The following is a 25,101-nucleotide window of genomic DNA, read 5'->3' on the forward strand; positions in this document are numbered from 1 at the left end:
GCCATATATTTCAAGTTATAGTAGTCTCAGATCATGACTCAGCACATGTTGTTCATTTTAAGAACACTTTTGCTGCAGATTTGACAAAATGCAAAGAAGGTACTACCAATGTGAGATTTCTAAAGATAGCTACTGCACTCGACCCAAGGTTTAAGAATCTGAAGTGTCTCCCAAAATCTGAGAGGGATGAGGTGTGGAACATTTTTTCAGAAGTCTTAAAAGAACAACATTCCAATGCAGAAATTACAGAACATGAACCACCAAAAAGGAAAATCAACCTTCTGTTTGTGACATCTGACTCAGATTATGAAAATGAACATATGTCGATCGGCACTGCTTTGGATTGTTATCAGGCAGAACCCGTCATCAGCATGGTGGATGAAGCATAAAGATACATATGAATCTTTAGTGCATCTAGCATGTAAATATCTTGTGATGCCAGCTGCAACAGAGCCATGCGAACACCTAATCTCACTTTCAGGTGACATTGTGAATAAGGAGGCAGCATTATCTCCTGCAAAAGTAAACAAATGTGTTTGTCTGAGCAATTGGCTGAATAAGAAATAGGACTGAGTGGACTTGTAGGCTCTGAAGTTTTACATTGTTTTATTTTTGAATGCAGTTGTTTTTTGTACATAATTCTACATTTGTAAGTTCAACTTTCATGATAAAGATTGCACTACAGTCTTTGTATTAGGTGATTTGAAAAATACTATTTCTTTTGTTTTTTATGGTGTAAATATTTGTAATCAAAAATAAATATAAAGTGAGCACTGTACACTTTGTATTCTGTGTTGTAATTGAAATCAATATATATGAATATGTAGAAAACATCCAACAATATTTAAATAAATGGTTTAATGGTGCGATTAATTATGCAATTAATCACAATTATTTTAAATCACACAATTAATCGCGATTTTTAAAATTGCTTGACAGCCCTAATTTAGAGGTTCTCTCTTTATGTCTCTGATCTGTCCAGCCATGATCCATCCGTTCTGATGATTCTCCAGAATAAATGTTTTGTCTTCTGTCTTGGAACCGAGGGCCCTGGTTCTGTGGAAATGCCCAGCATAGAGAATCTATCATCTCTTCTGGATTTCCTCAACACTGGTGGCCTTCTGTGATGTCAGATCAGATGACTTTGGTACCAAGTGCTCAGTCTCTTATAACTGGAACTTGGTGCGGAGACTGTTGGTCTAAGTACCAAAGTTTTCCTGGAACTGGAAAGGCTCTGAGCTGAACCAAGCCTCTTGGCTTTTAACCACATAATGCCTTAGAAACCTCAAATCTGGAGGATATGGTAGATAAGGCTTCTTGCAGAAAAGCTTGGAGTCTGTTTTGCCTCTTCTTTCTGGCTCATGGTGTGAAAGTGTTGTAAATGGAGCAACATGAAAGAAAATGTCCTTCCTCCAAGCATTTTAGGCAGAGAGCATGGGCATCAGAATCCGTAACAATGTACATCTCTTTGATCATTGTGTTCTGATCTTTGGATCTGCCATGATAACCTAAAGACCCCCTAATACTAATACTTAAACTAACTCTAATGCTAACTATAAAAAAAAAAAACTGGGCACTTATCCCAACTATTTAAATGATCTTGATCCATAGAAGATTGTCATCCATCCATGTCAGAGGAACTGAGGCAATAACTGCAAGCACCCTATTTAAAGTCACACCCTCAGAATGTGTTTGGCGCCTGAGGGCAGGGAAGGAAGGGCTAGGACTGCTAATAGAAGGCACCATTCAATGGGACCAGTCAGTGCACATCCCAAGTGTGGGGATATGCAGAGGACACTCGAAGAAGAGCTACAGTTTCCTCCCCCACCCCCGTTCTGACCCCCGACTCCAACATATATAATCCCAGATCAGTAAGGCAGTATTTAGTCCCAGAATCACACACCAGTTTAAGATGGTGAGCCAGATATGGAAGAGAGGAGTATTACCTGCACACAAACTGCCTAGAGTTCATGGCCAAAGCATGTGCTATAAAAAGGCTCATGAAAGACCGTGTTATCCTGTTTTATCAAATATATAAACAAGCTGGGGTTCCGAGGCAACAGAAACAGCGAACTCTAGTGAAGGTGTGCTGGGAATACTTCCTTCAGCACAGATCGCTGTACTTGCAGAGCACATTCCTGGGCTATTCAGTATAGCAGCAGGCTGGAGCGCCCCATACTCTGTGTTCTAGTGACTGAACTGTCACAGAGAAATCATCTCTCTCATCCAAAAGGAAGTGACACCTCTAAGGCTGGGTCTTTTTACCTCCTGGCTATGCTGGCAGCTGAAGCAAATCTTTAGTTTAGCACAGGGGTCGACAACCTTTCAGAAGTGGTGTGCCAAGTCTTCACTTATTCACTTTAACTTAAAATGAATTACCAGCACGCGAAACCTTAATGTTTTTTAGAAGGTCTCTCTTTATAAGTCTATATTATATAACTAAACTATTGTTGTATGTAAAGTAAACAAGGTTTTCAAAATGTTTAAGAAGCTTCATTTAAAATTAAATTAAAATGCTGATCTTATGCTGCTGGCCCCCTCAGCCTGCTGCAGGCCTGGGGTTCTGTTCACCTAATTCGGCAGCGGGCTGAGCGGGGCCTGCGGGACCCCAGCTGGCGAGGGGGTGCAGGTGGGAATGTGGGGGGTGGGTGCAGGTGCTCCCATTTGGTGCTCAGGGCGGGGGTGAGGATGTGGGGGAGTGCAAGAGTCAGGGCATAGGGTGTGGGGGGCCTGGGTGTGTGGGGGGGGGTGCAGGAGTCAGAACAGGGGCTGGAGGTGTGTGAGTGGATGCAGGGGTCAGGGCAGAGGGCTGGGTGGGTGTGTGGGGGGGGTCTCAGGGCAGAGGTGCTTGGCTCATGGGGGTGCTCACAGCAGGGGGCTGGAGGAGATATGCCCCGTCTCCACCTCTTCTCTGCTTCCTCCCCCGGAGCAGTGAGCACGCTCCGCTTGACTCCGCTCCCCCTCGCAAGGGCGATCAGCTGATCAGCGGCAGGGAGAGGGAGTGGGAGGGGCAGGAAAGCACCACGCTGAGGGAAGAAGCGGGGTAAGGAGGGAGCTTGGCTGCCGGCATGACTAAGCTTCTGCCTCCTGCCCTCGCAGGAGAAATCGGTGGGCGGGGGGGGGGGGGAAACTGAGTGGGGTCAGGACACCAGCAGGCAGCAGCGTGCCATCAAAAATCGACTCGCGTGCCACCCTTGGCACATGTGCTGCAGGTTGCCAATCCCTGGTTTAACAGTTAGTTATTTTGCTGCACAGAGCTTCTTTCAGCAGTTTGAGATATCAAGGTCCTGAGTATAACACAGGCAGACAGTTCACGGCCACTGAAGTGTGCTATGTAGAAATATAGCCTACATCCACATATTATGCCAATTTTGTCCACGATCCTTGATTTTGTGTGTTTCAACATGAGATACTATGAAGATAGGATAGGGGACCTCAGGGCAAGGGCCAACTGTTAATGTCCTTCAGAAAGCCTTACTTCTCTATCTTGCTCCAAAGCTTAGGTTAAACTTGAGGTAGCAGCAGGAATCAGAAAAGGAGCCAAAGGTCACTTTAAATGTGGCTAATTTGTCAAAGGGCTCGTTCTTTACACCTAATGACTCATTCTTTTCTATTTGGTTCTTATATTGTCCACAGCACCATGTTATCTGAGTGCTTCATATTTGGAGGTTGGCTCTAATAAGGACTTTAAACACAGTATATTAGGAACTTTAAAGTCTTGACAAACTCAAAATTTTCCTAAGAAGTTTTTGAGGCAAGTTATGTTCTCCCCACTCCTCCTCTCTCCACTTTGTGAACAGAACAACATTTTCTGTTAAGTTTCTTAAATGCAAGTCCCAAACTGAGAACCCATTACAAGATATTGACCAGAAAACAAAAAGGATTTCAGATATGTTTACTCATCAATTATTTTAATGATGGCTAATCATCTGCACTCTCTCTGATAGGTTTAAAGACCAAATTAAAAAATTCTTTTAATGCCATTATTGTTTTCCTGTTGCATATCATGGTATCCATTATTGTACAACAATTTGAAGATACTAAGATTTTTTTACCTACTCAGAAGAGAAGAGAATTAGAAATAATGGATTTCTCTATTATATATCCAGGTATTTTAGAGACTGTCCACTAAAAACTATTTTTCCACTGAATAGTGGTATTCTAGGTCAAACATAGCATTGTTTGCATGTAAAACGTTTAGTATAAAGTTCTATATGTTGGATAATAGCAGTAATAAAAAGAATGAGAGGACATTCCTTAGAGTACCCCTAGATAGAAGGAATTTGTCTGAAGATACAAAATTAACTGAAATTTTAGCAGCGCACTAGATGACAGGACATTTTCTGTCTTAATTGAAACCATGCAATTACTAGACATATATTCTGCATTCCCAAGTGAGCTGGGCAATTGCCTTTTTGACATCTAGGGATATTGCAGCATCTGGGAAATCTGGTTGTATTACTGGATTACAGACATCTGTGTATTATCAAACCACGAGCTTGATTATAATCTCAACAATTAAAAAGGGACTAATTTCATCACAGTAAAACTGGTGAGATCAGAATCTGGTGCTTTATGTTTTAAACAAACCAACCCAATCTGGACATATTGTTCATAGCTAATTCTAATTTAATTAGAAGAACTTTTACATATATGTTAGTCGTATTTTTTTGTATCCTGAAAATTCAGTTTGTTCTCTAAAGTTATCATTGATTCTTTGAAGAAATCTGTATGCATTTTCTGTATTAAGAATTTTATAATAAATGAAATAATATGCTGACATTTAATATTAATTTTTATTGAATAAAGTTTTAACAAAGGCAAATACCTAAAGGGACTAGATAGAAAAATATTAACAAAACAGCATGGAGCATAAGGGTCATAAATGTGAGGAAGACATTAGCACTTAAAGAGAACCAAAAAAAAAAAAAAAAGTTCAATGCAACACTTGCAATGAGCCTCATAGAACCATCAAATAGAAAAATGTAAAGATTAGTTCCCCTGATTAATGAGATTTATTAATCAGTGCTGTTTGCACCAGTTCAGCTAACCAGTAGGCCACCATTGCTCAAAAAGCATAAATGAATAGAGATGAAGGTCTTGAGTTAGGCTGAAAGTAAAGAATTTGAATAATGGGACAAGAGATTAGGCTTAACATCAAGAACAAAGCGTTTGCAAACAATACTCTATGCTTTCTTGGCTTTAGAACAGACATATTAAGAAATGGGATAAATTAACAACCTGTGTGCAAAAACCATCTTTAGCGCTTCTTGTTCATTATTAGATCTGCTTTATGGAATTTCCAGAGAGTCCATTAATATCTATTGCATTTGTTTGGAAAGATCTTGAGAAATATAATGGGTAACGAATAAGGAGTAACGTCTCAACTCCTGATATTAACCAAGACCTTTTAATTTCAGGGTTTCTCCTAGGCTTTTAAAAAAAGTGCCTTCAGTTTACATGGGTCCCTTGAGATACAGTAATACAAATAAATCTGACTCAGATCCATGCCTCTCTCCAGTTTTATTTTTTAACTTGTGGTACTTTGTGATGGAAATTTTGAAAGACTTCAAGAATGTGCATCTGAATTTATGGACAAGCATTTATGAAGCTCTAGACTCTTGTGCAAAGTATTAAACATACAAATTAGGACCAATACCCAAAACATGAAATTAACCCAAGTCCACTAAGGTTAAGACTGCCCCAACATCCAATACAGTCCACCTTCTCAGAAAAAGCATGGCAGAAAAAGAGGTGAGCTTTGCAGAGTGACCTGATGGTCAACAAATTTGGGCTCTGGTGGATCAATGGGGACAACACATTTCAAAGTTGAGACTATTTCACTAAAAAAACCATTGCCTTCAGTCCCTTCCTGACAGAATTAGAGGGATGTTAGGTTAAAGTGCTTCAGTGGATTTTAGCTGTCATAGCTGGAGTCGTAGTTGGAGAGGCAATCCCAGAGCTACCTATGACCTACACCATTTTAGGGCTTTATAAATTAAAAACATCTTAAATTAATGTGGAAATTAATAAGAAGCTAGTGTAGATTGATGATCAACACAGGTGCGAAGTGCTCTGCACTGTTGCCAAGCACACAAGCTGCCACATTCTGTACTAGCTGTAATTTCCGGGTGGCATTAAAGCATATAGGATGTTGAAGTAATACAATCTGGAGGTGACAAAGGCATGAATTACGGTGGTGACATCCCAAAGAAAAGGTCACAACTTCCTGACCTAGCACAGATGATACAAAATATTCTTGGCCACTACTAGAAACAGCTGAGGATCCAGTAAGACCAACAGCCCTTCAGTAGAAGAGAGCTGATATTATTGTTGATGTTTTACTGGTAGTTTGCCCCAGCCAATGAGCATGCTTCCTATCTGGACTGAATCTCAACTAGTTTGCCCTCTTATTCCAGCCAGCCAGTGGGTAAATCTATAAAATGAACCATCTGAATTCCATGAAATGGGGAGAGGACAAATGTATATCAGCTTTCTTTGGTGAGCACTGATTTTTGGTGATTTAATACCATTTAGTTTTTTAAGACGTCTTGCTCCCAGATCTGCCCCAAATTAAAAATGCTTAGTAGGGGCCTATCCTTATGAGTTCAGGGAATCCTTGCTAGTACACTGAAATTGTCAGCAACTGCTCTCCGACATCACACTCTCAGTGCTCTGGAAATATCCAGGAGCTAGGGAATTCTGGCTCTTTGAAAAAGCACAAGACACAGTATTGCTTCAAGGCCCAACTGCACAGAGAGCCTTAAGTGTGTAAAAGTTAGAGAAAAAACTTACTTGCAGGCTGCAAATTTATTCGCTGGTTTGGATGCACATTAACCATTTTCAGCTTTTGTTGCTCAGTGCCAGGCTTTTATTGGAGAGGTTTACACAGAAAACTTACACAGGGACAAACATGGCTACAACAACACTGCATACAGAATATTTAAAAAATTCAATTCAGTCTGGTAGGGCAGACAATTTTTGTCAGGAACTTATCCACAGCTAAGGACATTTTTAGGAGGTTCAGACTACATAGTATATTTTGGTATATCCTTTGTACTTTTTTGGCAATGTTTGTTTTCCTACAGTGTTAAATTCTAAGACTATTATTTCAATTCTCCCCCCCCCCACAATGCTTTTCTGATTTTTCCACTACCTGTGTTCCATTTCTTTTCTCCTCTTCTCCCATGTTTCCTAGCACCCTGCATTTCCTGTTCTGCCTCCATTCTCCCTAACACATTCTTCCTAGCTAATCCTTCCCCTATCCTCGTTATCTATCATCTCTTACCTCCCTTGCCCACCCCAGGAGTAGGGGAACACAGGGAAACTTGAGAGCATTTGTTTCTTCTACCTATTTAAAGAGGGGAAAAAGCTCATGGGGACATTTCTCCCCTCATTCCTAACTCAGCAGAGGACCAGAGAATGGTCAAGCAATGGGGAAACCTCTCCCCTTTTGTGGTAAAGGAGATGGGTTGAGTATTGTGGTTCTCTGCATCTCCCTTTCTCATCCAAGGAGAAAGGCGGTAACTCAGGAGACACCTCTGTCCCTGCCTTTCCAGCTGAAAGTCCTCTTCGCTTTCCCCGCTCATAGGGCTTGATCCTGCAACCACTGACTTCAGTGGTTCAGGATCAGGCACACACCTCTCTGTCCTGGCTCCCAATATTGTACTCAGCAAAACAAGCCCAGTAGTTGCAATCCCCAGAATCATTACTATATTAAACAGTCACCTCAATTCTCAGGCAAATAACTCCATTAAAGTTTCAGTTGCTACAATAAATAAAGAAAATACAAAAATATCAAAATATTAGTTAAAAAAGCTTACAATGTAATTTAGCTTAAGTGTCCCAAAGAAATGTTAGAAATAGGATACTCTGCAAACACTTGGCATCACAAATGGCAAAGTGATGGGTACAGTGGAAAATTCCATAAGCCTCCCCCAAAACTAAAACAATTTAAAAAGTATGGAAATAATAATAAATGTACATAGATTTGAACATCCCTACATTACATACAAATCTACACATTTGCTTTGAGGGAAATTTTGCCTGCATTTGAATGTTGATGAATAACGTGCAGGGAGCATACTGAAAGATCTACCTGGCACCTTGACTCCAATGTATTGGACTTCATGCCTTTGAGACTGATGAGGCAATGTGGAACTTGAGTCTGAACTGTATGTGATAATTCAGCTCTACCAAAAATTACAACTCCCAGTAGGACCACCATCCAATTCTATTGTTTTTGAGAACTTCTTCCTTGAAAACAGCAGCACTGTCCTGGAGTTGGTCTTGCTGAATGCACAGAGGAATGCCAAGCACTAATGGGTTCTATCCTGCAAGATGCTGAGCACTCTGGCCCTGATCCACTTAAGCCTGTGTAACTTTAAGGACATAAGTAGTCCCACAGAAATCAGCGTCTTAAGTTCTTTGCTGGATCAAGGCCAGAATGCTCAATACCCTGCAGAACTGAACCTTATGGTCAGGCATTCATTTTAGGACTAGACAGCACCAGGAAGCACCTTTGAATAGAGGTGGCTTGGAGATAAATAATGGTTCTCACTAGGTTTGAAGCCCAAACTGATCTGTTATTTCTCAGTTTCTATACTGAAATAATGGAATAGGATTATTTCTTAGTTAAAAAATAGAAGACAATAGGTTGAAATTAAACATTCTACAGAAAAACAACACATTCAGCAAAAAAACCACAAGGAATGCCATGTTGAATTCACAACATATCAGCAGAGGAAACAATATTTTTCTTTATAGAGGAACTATTAAAGAAAAAGAATAATACAGGCAAGAATCTCTTCACAGAAACGTAACCACTTAAGCAGATCAGAAGGAGCATCTCATTGACAGGTGAAATGATACTTAGCCATTATCCTGCTCAAGCAGGTTGTCCACTGCTGACCAAGCGGTGTAATGGCTATAGATTCTGAGTTCTGAATATTCTGCAAAAAAAAAAAAAAAGACAGGCACAACGGACACATAATACTGAAGTTCAATTATAATACTGTAACTGAATCTAGAGGGAAAACTGCATTACTGAGTGACAGAGTGCCATGTTCATAATTAATGTGCTCTGCTAATCAAGTGGAAGAATTCATATAGTATCTGCTACTAATAAGCAGATTCTTAAAAGTATTACATTGTGAAAATTATTCTAGAACAGATTCTTCATCACTAAGATTTTAAGATAAAGGAATAGAAGCAAATTCTTGAGAAAAATGTTTGATTATAAGCTCTTCAGGATTGTATCTTCCTATGTATTTGTACTGTGGCTGGCTCTGGGGGCTTCTATAGTATAAATATATAATAAATATGGAATCAAACTTAAAAACAGTTACTTTCTTTCTTTCTATTGGCATTTACTTCTCTTTTCACACCACTGGACTTGCTCTAAGACTAGCAAAGATATTTAATGTGATTTATAAAATATGTTCCCATCAGTGACATCTAGGTACAGGTATAACATCATGACAGACAGGGAGCCAGATCTGTAGGATGCCTTATAAGTACATGATAATGAAAGTTTCAATGTAACAGTCTTGGAAATGAGAATGACCATTTCTCAAACACTGCACATAATTAAAAGGACACCGAGCATCTTAAAATATTTGTTTACATACTGCAGCCTATAAAATATTATCCTAAGACCAAATATTTAACATGAGTACTAAAATGATAGCAGTAATGAGGGAACATATCAGGTCTCAATAGACAATTATTAAAAACAGAACCAATAGAAAATAAGAGTGATGAAGAATTATCATCTAATATTTTGAAGTTTATGTAAATCAGGTAGCAAGTAAAGGGAGCAGAGATACTGATTCTTCTTCCTGTAGAGCATCAGAACATTTGTTCAGTGTCTGAACAATACAGTATTATAGTTTTAATCTAAGTTACTGCTTTTAAAAAAAGTGTTCAGTGCCAGTTTCCATTATCACGGTTTTGGAGTGTCCACTAAAGAACTTCAATGGAATTCTTCAGTGCAGGCTTGGCTATGATCCCTTTTGCAAGTTTGATATAAGAACAGAGGGTTTATTTATTTATTTAGTTTTACTGCAGATTAGTTAAAATTATAGGCTTATTTTATTTACAGTATTTAAAGTTTAGTTTTCTTTCCCCAACAATGAAATATGTGGGAGGGATTACTATGTTACACAATGTAAAATAGATTTTAAAAAGCCAAACCAAAGCTTGTGAGTAAAACTGTACAATGTTTGTTCTATGCTCAAGCACATTGCACCATCAAATGAAAAGTGCATAAATTCTATCATCATGCCCAAAAGGCCTACTGTATGATCCAAAAATCCAAACAGACATGGAAAGTAAATACATACAGGTTTAGATACAGTGCCAAATGAAAAGAAAATACTATGAACTATCTCTGGAAAGCTTCTTGTCACAGGAAGGAGCATGGTTACTTCTGAAGTAAAGCAGCACTTTTCATGTCGGACACAGAACTGCAAAAGAACCACAAATATACAGGCATAAACCTCATTGAACATTGTGCATAAACACATTGCAGGATACAGTAAACAAACATGAAGAATGCTTAGTTCTACACTCTAAAAGCAGTGAATAAAATCTAGAATTGAAATAGATAATTAAACTGGAACCCTCTTCCCAAAAGAAAACTTTATAACAAAAAATGCTATCACTAACTAATATTAACACAGAAATGAGTTAACTAAAGATCATGTCTTAAATAATGGTGTTTTTACACTTTACAAGCTTTCTATCCTGAGGAATTAACTATAATTTCATGGAACATTCAAGAAAAAGTGGAAGTACTACCATGCAGTGAAATATTAAAATATGTATTGAAAATTTCAGATGACAATTCTAAGCTTGATGTGTGTACCCTGTGGATCATATAAAGTGGGAAGACAAAGACATGTCCTTCACATGTTTCTCATTCCTGTTTCACATCTAAAAGACACAAACCTCAGAGCAATCCAGCTTTCAAACCAATGCTAGCACAACACAAAAGCAAATAAAGAAGTCAGGTGTAACAAAGAAGCACAAAAACTTTAAATAATAAAGACAAGAAAATAAATTCCCTCATTATCAGAAATACTTTCACAATTTAAAAATAAAAACACTGACAGTTACATTTTTGCCTTTTAATTTAAAACAAAAATTCAGTTTCAGCCCTTATTGGTAACTTAAAAGATCAGGTGCGGGATAAAAGAAACAAGTTCAAAGATGGGAAATCATACCACTTCCACAGTCTAAATAGTTGGGGGTCGGAAGAATAATTAAAAACTATTTAATTTGGCAGAAAGACAAATACACACATTTTCTTCCATTTTACTTGGCGGTATGTGTAGCAATATTTTTCTTGAACTACCTTAAGTCATAACCACTATTTTTTCATTTATGGGCAACGAGGCAAGAATACTCAGATTAGTTACAAGTTTTAAGCCAGTCAGTTTGTGTTACTGTAAGAATGGAAGATTTTAAAAAGGAGCTTACTCTGGCTAAGTGTTCATATGGACTTAATAAAGTAATTTTTCAAATAGGAAAGTATTATCTAAACTTATAAATGTCTGTGTCAAGAATAAGGAAATCTAATTGGCTTTCATAGATGAGTTTATCATAATGGTAATATATAATGTATGCAAAAAACCTACTGTAATGTATTATTAAGGCTAGAGATTTAATTTAACAAATCAAAAGATTCAAGCTATAGATATCTATTTAGGTTTTTTTTACACATGGCCATCAGCAAATGTATCTTTGGCCCTTTGCATTCATGTATTTCAACAAAGTCTACATATAATCATGCCACACAATAATGAAAAATTCTCCATACTATATTCTCACCAATTACAGAAGTTTTATTCCTTTGTGTATAATGATGTAATATTTACTGAATAGCATCCCATTATGTGATCATGCAAAGAAATTACAGTATTGTAATGCATACTGTGTATGCAAGTAGGCAGAGTGAAGGCTGCTGTGAGAATATTAAAGGGACATGATTAACTTAATCATACTTATCTGAACATTTTGTACCTACTATTATTGTAAGTAACACCGAAGAACACTCACTAGCTGAAATTACAGAAAATACATTCATCTCTGCTCTGCAGTTTGCACAAAGTGCTGTAAAATGCACAAACTAAAGAGTTATTTTCATTATTTCCCCTGCTTTTGTTGATCTTTTACATGATAATATGAGAAGAATGTTTTTAAAAAGAAAAATATGATTGTGAAAGCAAAAAAATTGGGAGATTAACTGTGGAGAAGGTATAGCACCCAAAAATACTTTTAACTCATTATTTGAAATTTCCAATTTCAAACTGATGGTATACTTTTATTTAACTGAAAATTTTAAAATCTTGGCCTTGATTCATTAATATAGATTTTTCCTGACACTAAACACATGCCTCTCCTTCAGATCACTAACATCTTACACTTCTGCTTCCTCCATCCTGGCTTGGGATTGAAACATGGCCATTATGGTTTTCAAGTGCCAATCATATTCACAACACTTGCACAACACCTTCAAAAGACAAGCCTGGGAGCTTAAATTCATAACTTTGCTACACACTGAAAATCATGGACTTAATAAAGACATTGTATTTATGGCTTATTAGAACAATCTGTAACCCACTAAAACCACCTTTTTTGTTTTATGATTGCAGAGGTGTTAACTGGCCGCTTCATCACTTCTCTTACAATATGTGTTAACTACATATGCTAAACAATCTGTTCCACCTTGTATTAGTGGTGACACTTTGGGTACGTCTACACTGCAATTAGACAACCATGCCTGGCCCATGCCAGCTGACTTGGGTTTGCAGGGCTAGGGGCCTATTTACTGTGGTGCAGATGTGTGAGCTCAGGCTGCAGCCCAAGCTCTGGGATCCTCCCACCTCACAAGATCTTAGAACCTGGGGTCCAGTCCAAGCCTGGACTTCTACACCACAATTAAACAACCCCTTAGCTTGAGACCCACAAGCCTGAGTCAGCTGGCATGGCCCAGCTGTGGGTGTATATTGCAGGGCAGATATACCTTAAGAGTATCTTTCCCAGACCTGAAGAAGAGCTCTGTGTAAGCTTGAAAGCTTGTCTCTTTCACTAACAGAAAATGGTCCAAAATAATAGATTACCTCACCCTCCTTGTCTCTCAATCGTATTTAGAAAGATTTGAACACATCTGGAATGCAGCCTAGACAGTGTCTGATTGAATTTCACATTAGTAAGTATTTCCATTTTAGATCTAAAAATCATACATTGACCCATAACTTGCTGGGTAATGAATTACAATGTACTAAATATAAATCACTAAGCCCCTTTCATTACCAATAACATAAGGATGGAAACAATGGTGAATTGTGACAAAGAATAACAAAAGGATTTTAGACCGCATCAAAAATAGTATGAACAAAACAAGGGAAATAGTTATTCAATTGTGCAATACCATGAAAAGACCCTGTCTGGAACTGTGGGTCTAGTTTTGGCAACTTGCCTCTGAAGGGATACACATTGTCACTTTGTATAAAAATGCTTTAATGAAATCCAGCGAATCTCTATTAACCTCAACTAATCAAAAAAAGCAATCACATTTGGCAAGATCTGTTATTTACGAACATATGCTGTTTGTTGCTTAGTATTCCATTTACCTATAGATGAACACAGATCTTTCTCAATGTTTGTTCCATTATACCACTAGGTACTGAAAACTTCGGCTTGACTAAGGACTGGGAATGGCTGAGCCATTACAAACATTGAATCTATCGCCCCTTGTAAGTATTCTCACACTTCTTATCAAACTGTCTGTACTGGGCTATCTTGATTATCACTTCAAAAGTTTTTTTTTTCTCTTACTTAATTGGCCTCTCAGAGTTGGTAAGACAACTCCCACCTGTTCATGCTCTCTGTATGTGTGTATATATATCTCCTCAATATATGTTCCATTCTATATGCATCCGAAGAAGTGGGCTATAGCCCACGAAAGCTTATGCTTTAATAAATTTGTTAGTCTCTAAGGTGCCACAAGTACTCCTGTACATTTTAGAGAGGATCCGAAGAAGAACTATATAACTGTTCACTGGAATGAAGGGTCTTGGCTATGAGGATAAGCTGAAGTCATATTTTTAAAGTAATTTTATTTTTAACATTAGTTTTAAAGACTTTTTTGAATGGCAAATGCAATGCAAAGTATTTTGATACCAATCACAGAGCTCCACTAAATCATCCTTTCCCCCCCTGCATAATGTGATGCCTCACTGGAAACAGCCCCAAGTTGACTGGCCTTTTTAGCTATTTTACTGCATTACATATTCACATCTAATTTGTCCTAGGTCTCTTTTGGCATTGGTACCTTTGAGGATCTTCCCTTCCACTCACTTAGATGCATTACCTGGCATTTTTACCAGTTAGAGCTCAATTTATTAATTCCTCCCTCTATTTCATACCGTTTATAGCCTTTCTGCTTTACTAGTTCTCACAACACCTAATTTAGTACCAACTTCCAATTTATTATTTATCATTTGTAGCATTATAGTGTCTAGAGGTCCTATCCAAGATCAAGTCCTATTGTACTAAGTGTTGTAATATACACAATCAGATAGAGTACCTGCCTTGAAGACCTCACAGTTTATTTAGACAAGACAAGCAAAGCGGGAGAAGAGAAACAAAGGCATAGAAAAGAGAAGTGCCCTGGCCCTAGATCACACAGAAGATCAGCAGCAGAGCTGGCAACAGAACTCAGGTCGCCAAAGTCCTTGCCCAGTGCAACAGGCAGTAGACTAAGCTGTCTTTCCCAGTTCATTAGCATGTTGTTCTACCCACTCAACCATACCAGTAATGAAGCTATTAAAGACCAAACAATACAATAAGTTCAACAAGACCCTACCAGACATTCCAACTCAACACAGTAGTTATTACCTGTGTTTAGTCCTCCACAAAGTAGATAATCAACATGTCAGTGCTCAAGCATATTTGAGAGAACTTGACACTTCGTATAAAAATGCTTTAATGAAATCCAGCAAATCTCTATTAACCTCAACTAATTTTTTGATTCTATCAAAAAAGCAAATCACATTTGGCAAGATCTGTCCTTTACAAACATATGCTGTTTGTTGCTTAGTATTCCATTTACCTATAGATGAACACAGATCTCTCTCAATGTTTGTTCCATTATACCACTAGGTACTGAAAATGGCAATTGCTAGAACTGTTATAATATTTTTATTTTCTCCTCCAATCCTTAGTTCTAAACAACTTCTTCAACAATAACTGCCAGAGCTTTCTCATGTTATCCAATTCCCTTAATATGCATATTAGCCAGATGTGCTGGCCTGAATACTTTCATATTTTTTAAGTATTCCCTTCTCTGCTTTTTATCAAGAGTGCAAATTGTGCCTCGATATAAGGGTTCACTGAAGATGATAGCCACTTAATAAGGACTTTTAGTAGAGAACTATTTTTCTGCTTGAGAAACAGTATTCAGGACTAGAAAAAACTCAGCTAATTATATTGACAAGATTCAGTATTATCAAGACTTCACACAGAGCTGCACAATGTGCCATTATCACAGAACAACCCTGCCCACTCTTTTAGGGAAAATAGAGGTCCCTAGCAAAACAAAAAAGTCATTTGATTTTAACATACTTCAATAACTTTCATGATGAAATTAACACTTATTTTTTTCTGTTTTTCATTTCTTGACTCAACCTTAACAGCAAGTAATCTGTCTTGTATCTATCAAAATAGCTAAGACTAGAATCAATGATAGCAAATCAGGTCAGTTATCACTAAACACACATCTATGCTTCTAGACAGTGGCATGCTGTCCCAAAATCCTCACTGTTATTCTGGTCTTGATCAAGATACCGTCAACATTTCCAATGAAGAGAGACTACCTTCAAAAAAGCAGGTAAAACATTTTACCCTGAAATTCAGGGATGAAGTTGAAATTCTTATGCAAGAATGGTTAATGATAGCAGCAAATGGCTCCAAGGCACTGCAACATCAAAGCCTGCCTGAACAGATTGTTTAAAAGATCTAATCCTCCATTAATAATCCTTTGAAAGAACTGTCTACATGCCAGATAACAGACTAACGTCTGAGAACATTCTGGGTATTTTTATATTGCACTTGGAGATGTGACTGCAGCTCATACAAACATACCTAAGACAGTTTGAGTACCAACAGCAGTGAAGCCATGGCTGCATGGGCTAGCCACCCAAGTACACAGCCGGGCTCTCTGGCAGGCTTGTACTCAAGTTGGCTAGCCCATTCTGCAGCTCATGCTGCTGCAGCTTCACTATTAGTACCAAACTAACTAGATTGAACCTAGCTCAGGTATGTCTACACATGCTGCAATCACACCTCCGATTGCAGTATAAATATACCCCTTAGTCCTCAAATGAAGCCTAATGGAGCGCGAGACCACTGACACCAACTGTGGAGGTCGTCATGCATCAGAAGGTCTTGGTGGCAGAGCAATGGAGAGATTGTATTGCTCCAGGAACAGCTACAGAATATCTCACCGCTTGTTGACATTGAAGCTTGATGCAGAGGAGGAATATTCTCCAACTCTCAATTCTGAGTGACGTCAGTGCTGAGGTTTAGGTGGCATCAACATAGGTGCCTACAAAGCCTGTCAATGCCAACTGTTCATGCTTCAAGAATAACAGAGGTACAAATGCTTCCTTCAAGTCTCCCAAATAGTGATCATGCTTTGAACTATTCCTTAACTCAGGGAATTTATTCTTTTCCAGCACAATGGCAGATTTTGCACAGACGGGGGTTTGCGTGGTGGAAGCCTACTTATATTGGCTGCTTCTGCTTGAATGGTACTGGCAGCTATCAATGAGCAGTCCCTGAATGGTGGTGGAAGCCTGCTTTTATTGCCTATCCAGATTATCGAAGAAGTTCATAACACTATAATACAATACCTATCCCTAGATCTGAAAGTGCTTTACAAAAAACAGCTAAAACGTCTTTGGATTCAATTTTAAATTGGTATGCTGAATTTAAAACAGATCATTTGTAAACTTAACAATTCCTATCTAAACAATTTACTGAAGCATGTCTCAGGATACCATCCAGCTATAACTAACAGGCTGAGTTAGGCACATCATGTAGTATCCTCGTCAAACCATTTAGATATTACTTTAAATTGCTGCACTCCTTGTGAGTGAAGACAAGGAGTGAAGCGGTGAAGACAAACCGGCCGTGCGGAGCGGTGAAGGAAAGAAAAAACAAAAACAAAATACCTGCGGGGCGGCGGGAGCGTGGGTGCAGGGGGACTCCCGGCCCTGCAGACCCGGGGCAGCGGAGTGTGCACCCCGGCTGGCGGGGGGGGGGGGGGGGAAGGGAGAGAAGGGGGGCCCCCAGGGCTTCCTTAAGCGGGGCGCTGCCACGCGGCCCCTCCGTGGGCGCCTCCTGCCGGGAGGGCTCCGGGCCGCTCCGGTCGGCAGGCAGGGAAGGACGCGGACTGCCCTCCCGGCTTGCTGCAGGGCACTACCCTCCTCCGCCCCCCTACAGGGCAGCGGGAGCAGCAAACCAAAAAGAAAAAACCTGCAGGGGCGGCCAAAGCGGTGAAGCACAAAAAAAAAAAAGGATTAGATGGAATGCCGCCCCTTGGAATCTGCTGCCCCAAGCACGAGCTTGCTCCGCTGGTGCCTGGAGCCGGCCCTGGATGCAGACAAATTGGAGGGAGTTTAAGAGAAAAGACCAAAATAAGTAACGAAGGGATTAACTACACTAAACATGCATTGTATAGTTTAGTTCAAAAATAAAGTGGAGTATGATAACTAAGGGAGAGAAATGATTTAAAATGAAATAACTAGTAGTGATGGAATGAACTAAGAATGCAATTTCAGGTGAAATGTCTAGAATCCTTATGATGATCTCTATTAGACTGTGGAACTGTTTTTCAAGGTAAATGATGATCCCCATTGTCTGATTTTCAGTGTGTCAGGCAATGTATAGCACTGGAAAATATACAGCAAGTACACTCAAACCTTTTAATTTTAAATGGAAACAGACAGAATAAAGAAAAATATCCAAGGACATTGTTTGTGGAAGATAGCCACTGATGGACCTATTAGCCAGAATGGGCAGAGATACAAAACCATGCTCTGAAGTGTCCCTAGCCTCTGTTTGCCAGAAGCTAGGAATGGGCAACAGGGGATGGATCACTTGATGATTACCTGTTCTGTTCATTCCCTCTGAAGCACCTGGCATTGGCCACTGTCAGGAGATAGGATACTGGGCTAGATGGATCATTAGTCTGACCCAGTATGGCTGTTCTTATATTTACTAGTGATCAGAAGGAAAATTTCAAATTTATACAAGTCTACAAGCCCTGTATCAGCAATGTACATTATTTCCACAGATTATTTAAGTAGTTCATTGTTTCAGAAAAACCTAATACATTTTGAACTATTCATATTTTACTTTGTATACTAGATCTTAAATGATTTGGTTTTGATACTATGATGTCCTATGGCGCTCTTGTAATGTGCTTTAGACCATCACAAAATAAATTACTGTCACGTTTTATTTATGGTGTGACATGCTTAGGGGCTTCTGGGCACATAAAATAAAAAAAAGCATAGTTTGATTAGAAGATAACAGACCTAGTAATTCATGAATGCCACAAGAACAGCATTTTAAAACATATATTTAATATACCTCATATTAACTTAAAATAAAAGATCCCAGCTAATGCATGTATACTAACAGACATACTCACCCTTTAAAATGTAGTCTGTTAATAAGCTTGGCACTTTCTCGCTGTCCTCTTTCATAGCATAAAGGACTGAAAAGTATGGGAGGGGAAGGGTGGATGAGAAAAAGCAATAATTCAGATCATTAGTCAAATTAAAGATGTTACTTGAACAACCACATTGAAGATACTTTAACTACTCATCTAGATATTGCATCCATATCAATTAGAAAATATGTAATTGGAATACTGAAAATATGAATGGCAGACACATGGGGGCTGTTCCACACCCCTTTCATATGCATAATTCTAACGTAAATCTATAGCGTATGCACATAAGAGCCAGGGAATTGGGTCAAGGAGTACTGTATAAGAAGACTCTTTTTTAAAACCACACTGAATTTTTAATTTTTTGTTCTTTAACATGATTAATCATATCAGACATAGGTGTTTTTGTTTGTCATGTATTTCAATGCACTTTTGTTATAAAAATCAATATAAACAGTAAAGAAAAACGAAAACATGGTACCAACATCTCTCATTCCACTTAGCAGCTATCAATATTGTTTTGGAGTTTTAAACCAAGATCTTTACAATGGGGAAAACTGTCTAACAGGATATTGAAATTATAAATCCTTTAATGTTTCAGTATTTTTTCATGTTATTCCCCCTAGCACTGGGCTTTAGTAGGCCAAATTTACTTTCAGCTGTGCAGCTACAGAAGTTCTGTAAGTTTCACCAGGTTATGTATTATGCTGTATTATTTCACCCTCAGATATGGCTAGAGAAATAATTGTGCCATTACACTCCCACTTCACCTTTCCCCATCAACTGGAGAAGAATCTGTGACTCCATTCACAGCAATTAAGCATTTAAGAAACAAGGTGGAAGACAAGAGAGCATACTGACATTCCTAGAATGTGGTGGTTCTCTTCTCTGACAGTCTTTAGACATGAAAAGATCCCTGTAGGGGCACATGCTAAAATTGAACTATCCCAGCTAATAACTTCATTAGGGTTGGAGCCATCAGGAAGGAAGAGAAAGTTCCGTCAACTGATTTTTCCAACCACGGCCCAGGGAGGATACCAAACACCTGACTGCATTTGGAACTGATTTTGACAGAATTCTTTTGAGACAAGCTTTCTGCCGAGGGTAAACATTCAGATTTGCAGATGGACAAGATGTGGAGTTGGAATAAAGAATCTGTAGTTATGGTTGTGAACACTACGCTTGCCCAAAAAAGGGCAAGTCTTCAAAACATTTAGTAAAAAAAAAGCTAAGATGAAGCCACAAGTTTTTGATCTAAAGAAGCAGAAAGGGTGAACAGTTGTAAAAATCAAACTACAATTGAGGGTAAAAGGTAGAGAGTTGACCAAGAGGGTGAAAGTAAGTAAAAAAAGAATGCCTATAATTTCAAATTCCATAGTAAAGATTGGGGAGAAATTTTCAACGACACAAATAGCAGTTAATATCAATGGGAAGTTAGATGCCTAACTACCCTTTGTCCCTTTGAAAAATGTCCTGATCCAAAGTCTACATACCAACACCATGAATTGGGTCGGAAACTGCCTGTTTGCTATGTGGTCTGTGTGTTTCAGAGTAACACATATCATAATATTAAATATAAGAAATTAAAGTCTGACCTTTTCTTTGCATATATAAAGACGAACTCCCATCTTTCATAGCCTCCCATATGGCAAAACCTGACATAGCAGAATCTTTGCCAAAAATAAGATATTTTAATTTATTAATTTTTTTTATTAGGTACTTAAATATATTGGAGTTCAAACGCTGTCTTTGTGGTTTCCATTTACTCAAAATATTCAGTTAAAAGTTAAGTAGTCTGATAGCTAAAACTGTTGAAATTAATCTAATCCCTTAACAATATTAGAAAGCAAAACATTACTGTGAAGATCCTACGTTTAATTTAATAATACTGAAAGTCAACTCTTATGTAAGAACTATTTCAGCAATCAGGATTTCATCTAGTGTTTTACAGCCGGTGGCAGTTATTACAAGAAGGAACTCCTGGAATGCGAAAGAAATTCATACCCACAGGAATTTAATTTATGCAGACTGAATAAGCATCATACTACTTAAGTACTAAAAATGTTAGAAAAACTTTTGCAGGCTCCTACTATCCAAGAGGATGCTACATTTATTTCTGAAAATGTTTCAGATCTCTTGGGAACATTCATATGGTTTGAGGAATGCAAAGTGCTTTTTCACTTAGGTTGTGCAAAAATTTCACTCTGTATAAGCTGGCTAACAGTGTTAGCTGTCGATAAGGATAGCCAATAATTAGTGAGAAATGAATTATAAAAAAACAACAACAGTATTTGAAAAGAAAATAACACTGAAAAGTCAGACAACTACCATGAACCACAGTAGACTAAACAACCTACTGGCAAAAGGACCCAATTTAGTTAACTTGCCAACTGTAGAACTTTTTTTGCAAGCATTTAGAGTTGGATCCGAAAGAGATCAAACTATTAATGAGAAGATTCTACTTTTACATGCAATGCTTGTTTTATGTTTGGAAATAGGCAGCTGTGAGGCTTATAACACAGAATACAGAAAAGACATTTCCATTGCTGGTCCCTGGAGCAGTGGACCTTTAACTATAGGAAAAACCTCTGTTAACTGCCCTGGCTTACTTATGCTTGTCTGGTTTCAGAGTAGCAGCCGTGTTAGTCTGTATCCGCAAAAAGAACAGGAGTACTTGTGGCACCTTAGAGACTAACAAATTTATTAGAGCATAAGCTTTCGCCTTATGCATCCGAAGAAGTGGGTTGTAGCCCACGAAAGCTTATGCTCTAATAAATTTGTTAGTCTCTAAGGTGCCACAAGTACTCCTGTTCTTTGTGCTTGTCTGTTGCTCCATATTCAACTAAAGAATGTTGAGAAGTATATCCCTCTGTAAGTGTTCTCAACACAAGAGGAATGAAAGAATCAGAAGCACAGCATTTACCGACTAGCAGCATTTAATAAGCTCCAGAATGCTCATGGGATAATCATAATACCGTATGACTATTCCAGAATACTATATTTATCTTTATGTTGAAATAAAATATTCAGTGTTCGTAGCTTTAAATAACCTGTTCAATATTTGCCTCAAAATTGCACAAGCAAGAAGCCAGCCAAGAAATCTGCTACTGAGGGCATGTCTACATTAGAAACGTACATCGACCTACGTTAGGTCGACTTACAACCATCACAGTAATTACCACGGTGGTTAATGCCCACATTATCCTCCTTTTGTTGATGGTGCGTGTCCTCACCAGGAGTGCTTCCACCGATTTAAGAGGGGCAGTGTGGGAGGCTAAGAATCTTGGCCTCTCAGCTCCACATGCAGCTCCCCATGACTGGGAGCCTGGCCACCCCCCCACTGGGCACATGGCTCCCTGGCACCGGAAGCCTGGCTGCCCCCAGGAGGCTCGAGGACTTCAGGCACGAAGCTCCCTGCTGGGACCCCGGCTGTGGCAAGGAGCGGGGAGCCAAGAGCCCGGGAGTGCAGCTAGGCTCCTGGCAGCGGGAGCCTCCGTGCAGTACCAGGGCTTCCTGAAGGGAGCTGGGCAGGCACAGCCCAACTCTGAGCGGGGAGCCCAGGCAGCAGCTGGGCTGGGAGCGGGGAGCTGTGAGGTAGCTGAACTCTGAGCAGGGCAGGCACAGCATGCCTGTGAGCCCAGGAGGCAGCCGTCTCTAGCTGGAGTCCCCCACCCACCCTGTGTCAGTCTGGCTTTCTTGTCAATTTCACGGCTCCAGCAAGTAGCCATGAAATTGACAAGAATGACAGCCAACAGCAGATGTAAGTAACACTGTCTATATGGACACTGCATTGCCTTATTTTGGTGTAGTTAAGTCCTATGCCTTTCTTAGAAGTGGAGTTATGTCGTCGGTGCAGTAGGGCACTTACATCGGCGGGAGCAAGGCTGTAGTGTGTACACTGACATACCTGTAATTAGATATAAGCTGCCTTACCTCAATCTATCTCTGTAGTGTTGACCAAGCCTGAGTAATAGGATCAGGTTTCAACCAGTCCACAGAAAACACTTACCTCTTTACAGTACGCATTTGTATAAACGTTTTTGTTGTTAATGAAAAAAAGTTATTTGGCTCAGACTTTTGGCTTCCCCTCCCCCTTGACTACTACTGGAATTTTGACATTTTGAACTATGCTTTAGTCATAAGTAAAGGATTATGACCTCATTACAGGATTAAACAGAAAATGAAGTTAACTGTGAGAAAGCGCTAGTTTAAACACAAACCTTAAGTACTAGCCAAGGGAGCATATTGCAGGAAAAGAATGTGTATCTGAGTTACTTTTGTTTAAATGTTCTATTATTTAAAAATTTTATATGTCTCCTGCCAGCAGAAATGCATATAAGATCTTACATTTTCAGAAGTGTTTAATAATTCTGGGTACTCAAACTCAGACACCCTAAAAGGACCTGCTTTTAAGAGGGTGGGCACTTGAGACATTGTGAAAATCAGATGCCATTAGGGTGTCTTAATTTGTACTCACCAAAATAACTGTCACATGAAAAATTAGGCCAAGGAAAGTAGATCTGAAAGTCTCTGAACAGCAATTATTTGACAACTATAATTAAATAGCTCCCCCAACTACTCTCATTCTCAAAAGTTCTAACTTCACTACATAAATGGTTGTCTCAACTCAACACGAATTTGCTGATAAACCCATTAGTACACATAGCATATTTTGAGGGAGCGGGGAAGCAGTGTTGCCAACATTCATGATATTTGGTATTTTTCTTAGGGCTCCTGCTCCTGAAGTCAAGTCATTACATGAGAAGATCAGCTTTTAGTTAAAATAAAAAGTTTCTAGCCCTCAGGGTTTCAGAGACAAGCCTGAAAACATGATCCGAGTGCATTCTAGAGACTCAAAAACCAGAAGACAAACAAGAACCACCCAAAATTTATTTCAGAGTAGCAGCCGTGTTAGTCTGTATCCGCAAAAAGAACAGGAGTACTTGTGGCACCTTAGAGACTAACAAATTTATTCGAGCATAAGCTTTCGTGGGCCCACAAAAGCTTATGCTCGAATAAATTTGTTAGTCTCTAAGGTGCCACAAGTACTCCTGTTCTTTTTGCAAAATTTATTATGGCTTAAAAATAGTAATATGATTTTGGGGGGGTCTAAAGCATGATTTTTGAACACTCGTTTTTGGCAATACTAGGTATGGGACATGAGATCAGCAGGAGAGTTTTAAATATTTACTCACTTTTGGTTAATGTTTGTAGATCTTCAACACAGGGGGGTCCACTTTTCTTCTCATAAGGAATGACTGTTGTTAAGTACTGTCAAATGAAAAACATGATTATTCAGCAATCACTTTGCTTATAATTTACCCTGCTTGAACTACAAAAAAATCTTACTTATTTTGTAGAATTACAAGATGTTATCTAATAAGATCAGATATTTTGCAAGAAACAAGTTTCTATCTCAATTGTCCTAAATCTACCTCTGTCACAAAAGTCGGTTTTTAATTTTGTCATAAATTACATAAAACACACAAACATGAAGGTGTATTAAACATTTAAGAAAGTAACTGTGTATCATTTAAAGTCCCTTACTCTAACAAGTTCCTTCTATCCCGTGTCATGGATCCTAGTGAGAGTCCCTTCCTGGCCACCTACTAACACTACTATGAGGGGAATTCAGGCCTCAGTGCCCCAGATCCAAAGGGTGCTTTAAGCTCCTGTAGTCTGAACGGAGTCCAGCCACTGCCCCAATCTTAGGGTTCCTATCCACATGCTCAGGGTGCAGACCTTCTATCTGTTACTGCCCTCCGAGTGTCAGAACCCACTGTCCAGCTACCTAGCCCCTCTGGACATTTCAGACTGCCCAGTACTTAAACACAGCCCCTCAGCCAGAACTCAACCCCAAAGGTGTGAAACTTCTGGTTTACAGTTTAACTCCCTCAGGGGGAACACAATAGTTGTGAAGCAGTCAACACAAATACTTTGTCCAATCTACTAACTTTATGCTCTTTATGTTTAATCACGTAAAGCACAAGGCAGTACAGATCACACAAAACAATAAAACGTTCTTGTGAAAACCAGGGTCCAGACTCCCCAAGGGGAAAACAGAAGGTTTAAATTAGGGCTGTCGATTAATCGCAGTTAACTCATGCCATTAAATAAAAAAAGATTAATCACAGTTTTAATCGCATTGTTAAACAATAGAATACCAATTGAAATGTATTAAATATTTTTGGATGTTTTTCTACATTTTCAAATATATTGATTGCAATTACAACACAGAATACAAAAAGTGTACACTGCTCACTTTATATTATTATTTTTGATTACAAATATCTGCACTGTAAAAATGATAAACAAAAGAAACAGTATTTTTCAATTTAACTCATACAAGTACTGTT

General features: G+C 38.8%; 1 protein-coding gene across 1 annotated transcript in view; it reads right to left on the reverse strand.

Moving 5' to 3' along the window:
* Positions 1-9,400: 9,400 nt before the first annotated feature.
* The window catches only part of FEZ2 (fasciculation and elongation protein zeta 2), a 53,068-nt gene continuing 37,367 nt past the window's right edge, over positions 9,401-25,101 (reverse strand). The window contains exons 6-8 of the mRNA XM_026649629.2: positions 23,941-24,016; positions 18,725-18,790; positions 9,401-10,466 (exon numbers count right to left, since the gene is read on the reverse strand). Of these exons, the coding sequence (XP_026505414.1) occupies positions 10,450-10,466; positions 18,725-18,790; positions 23,941-24,016 (159 nt within the window). The 3' untranslated portion in view covers positions 9,401-10,449. The remainder of the gene's footprint in view (positions 10,467-18,724; positions 18,791-23,940; positions 24,017-25,101) is intronic.

Source organism: Terrapene carolina, unplaced genomic scaffold (assembly GCF_002925995.2).
Source record: "Terrapene carolina triunguis isolate 2854851 unplaced genomic scaffold, T_m_triunguis-2.0 Scaffold85, whole genome shotgun sequence".
NCBI lineage: Eukaryota > Metazoa > Chordata > Testudines > Emydidae > Terrapene > Terrapene triunguis.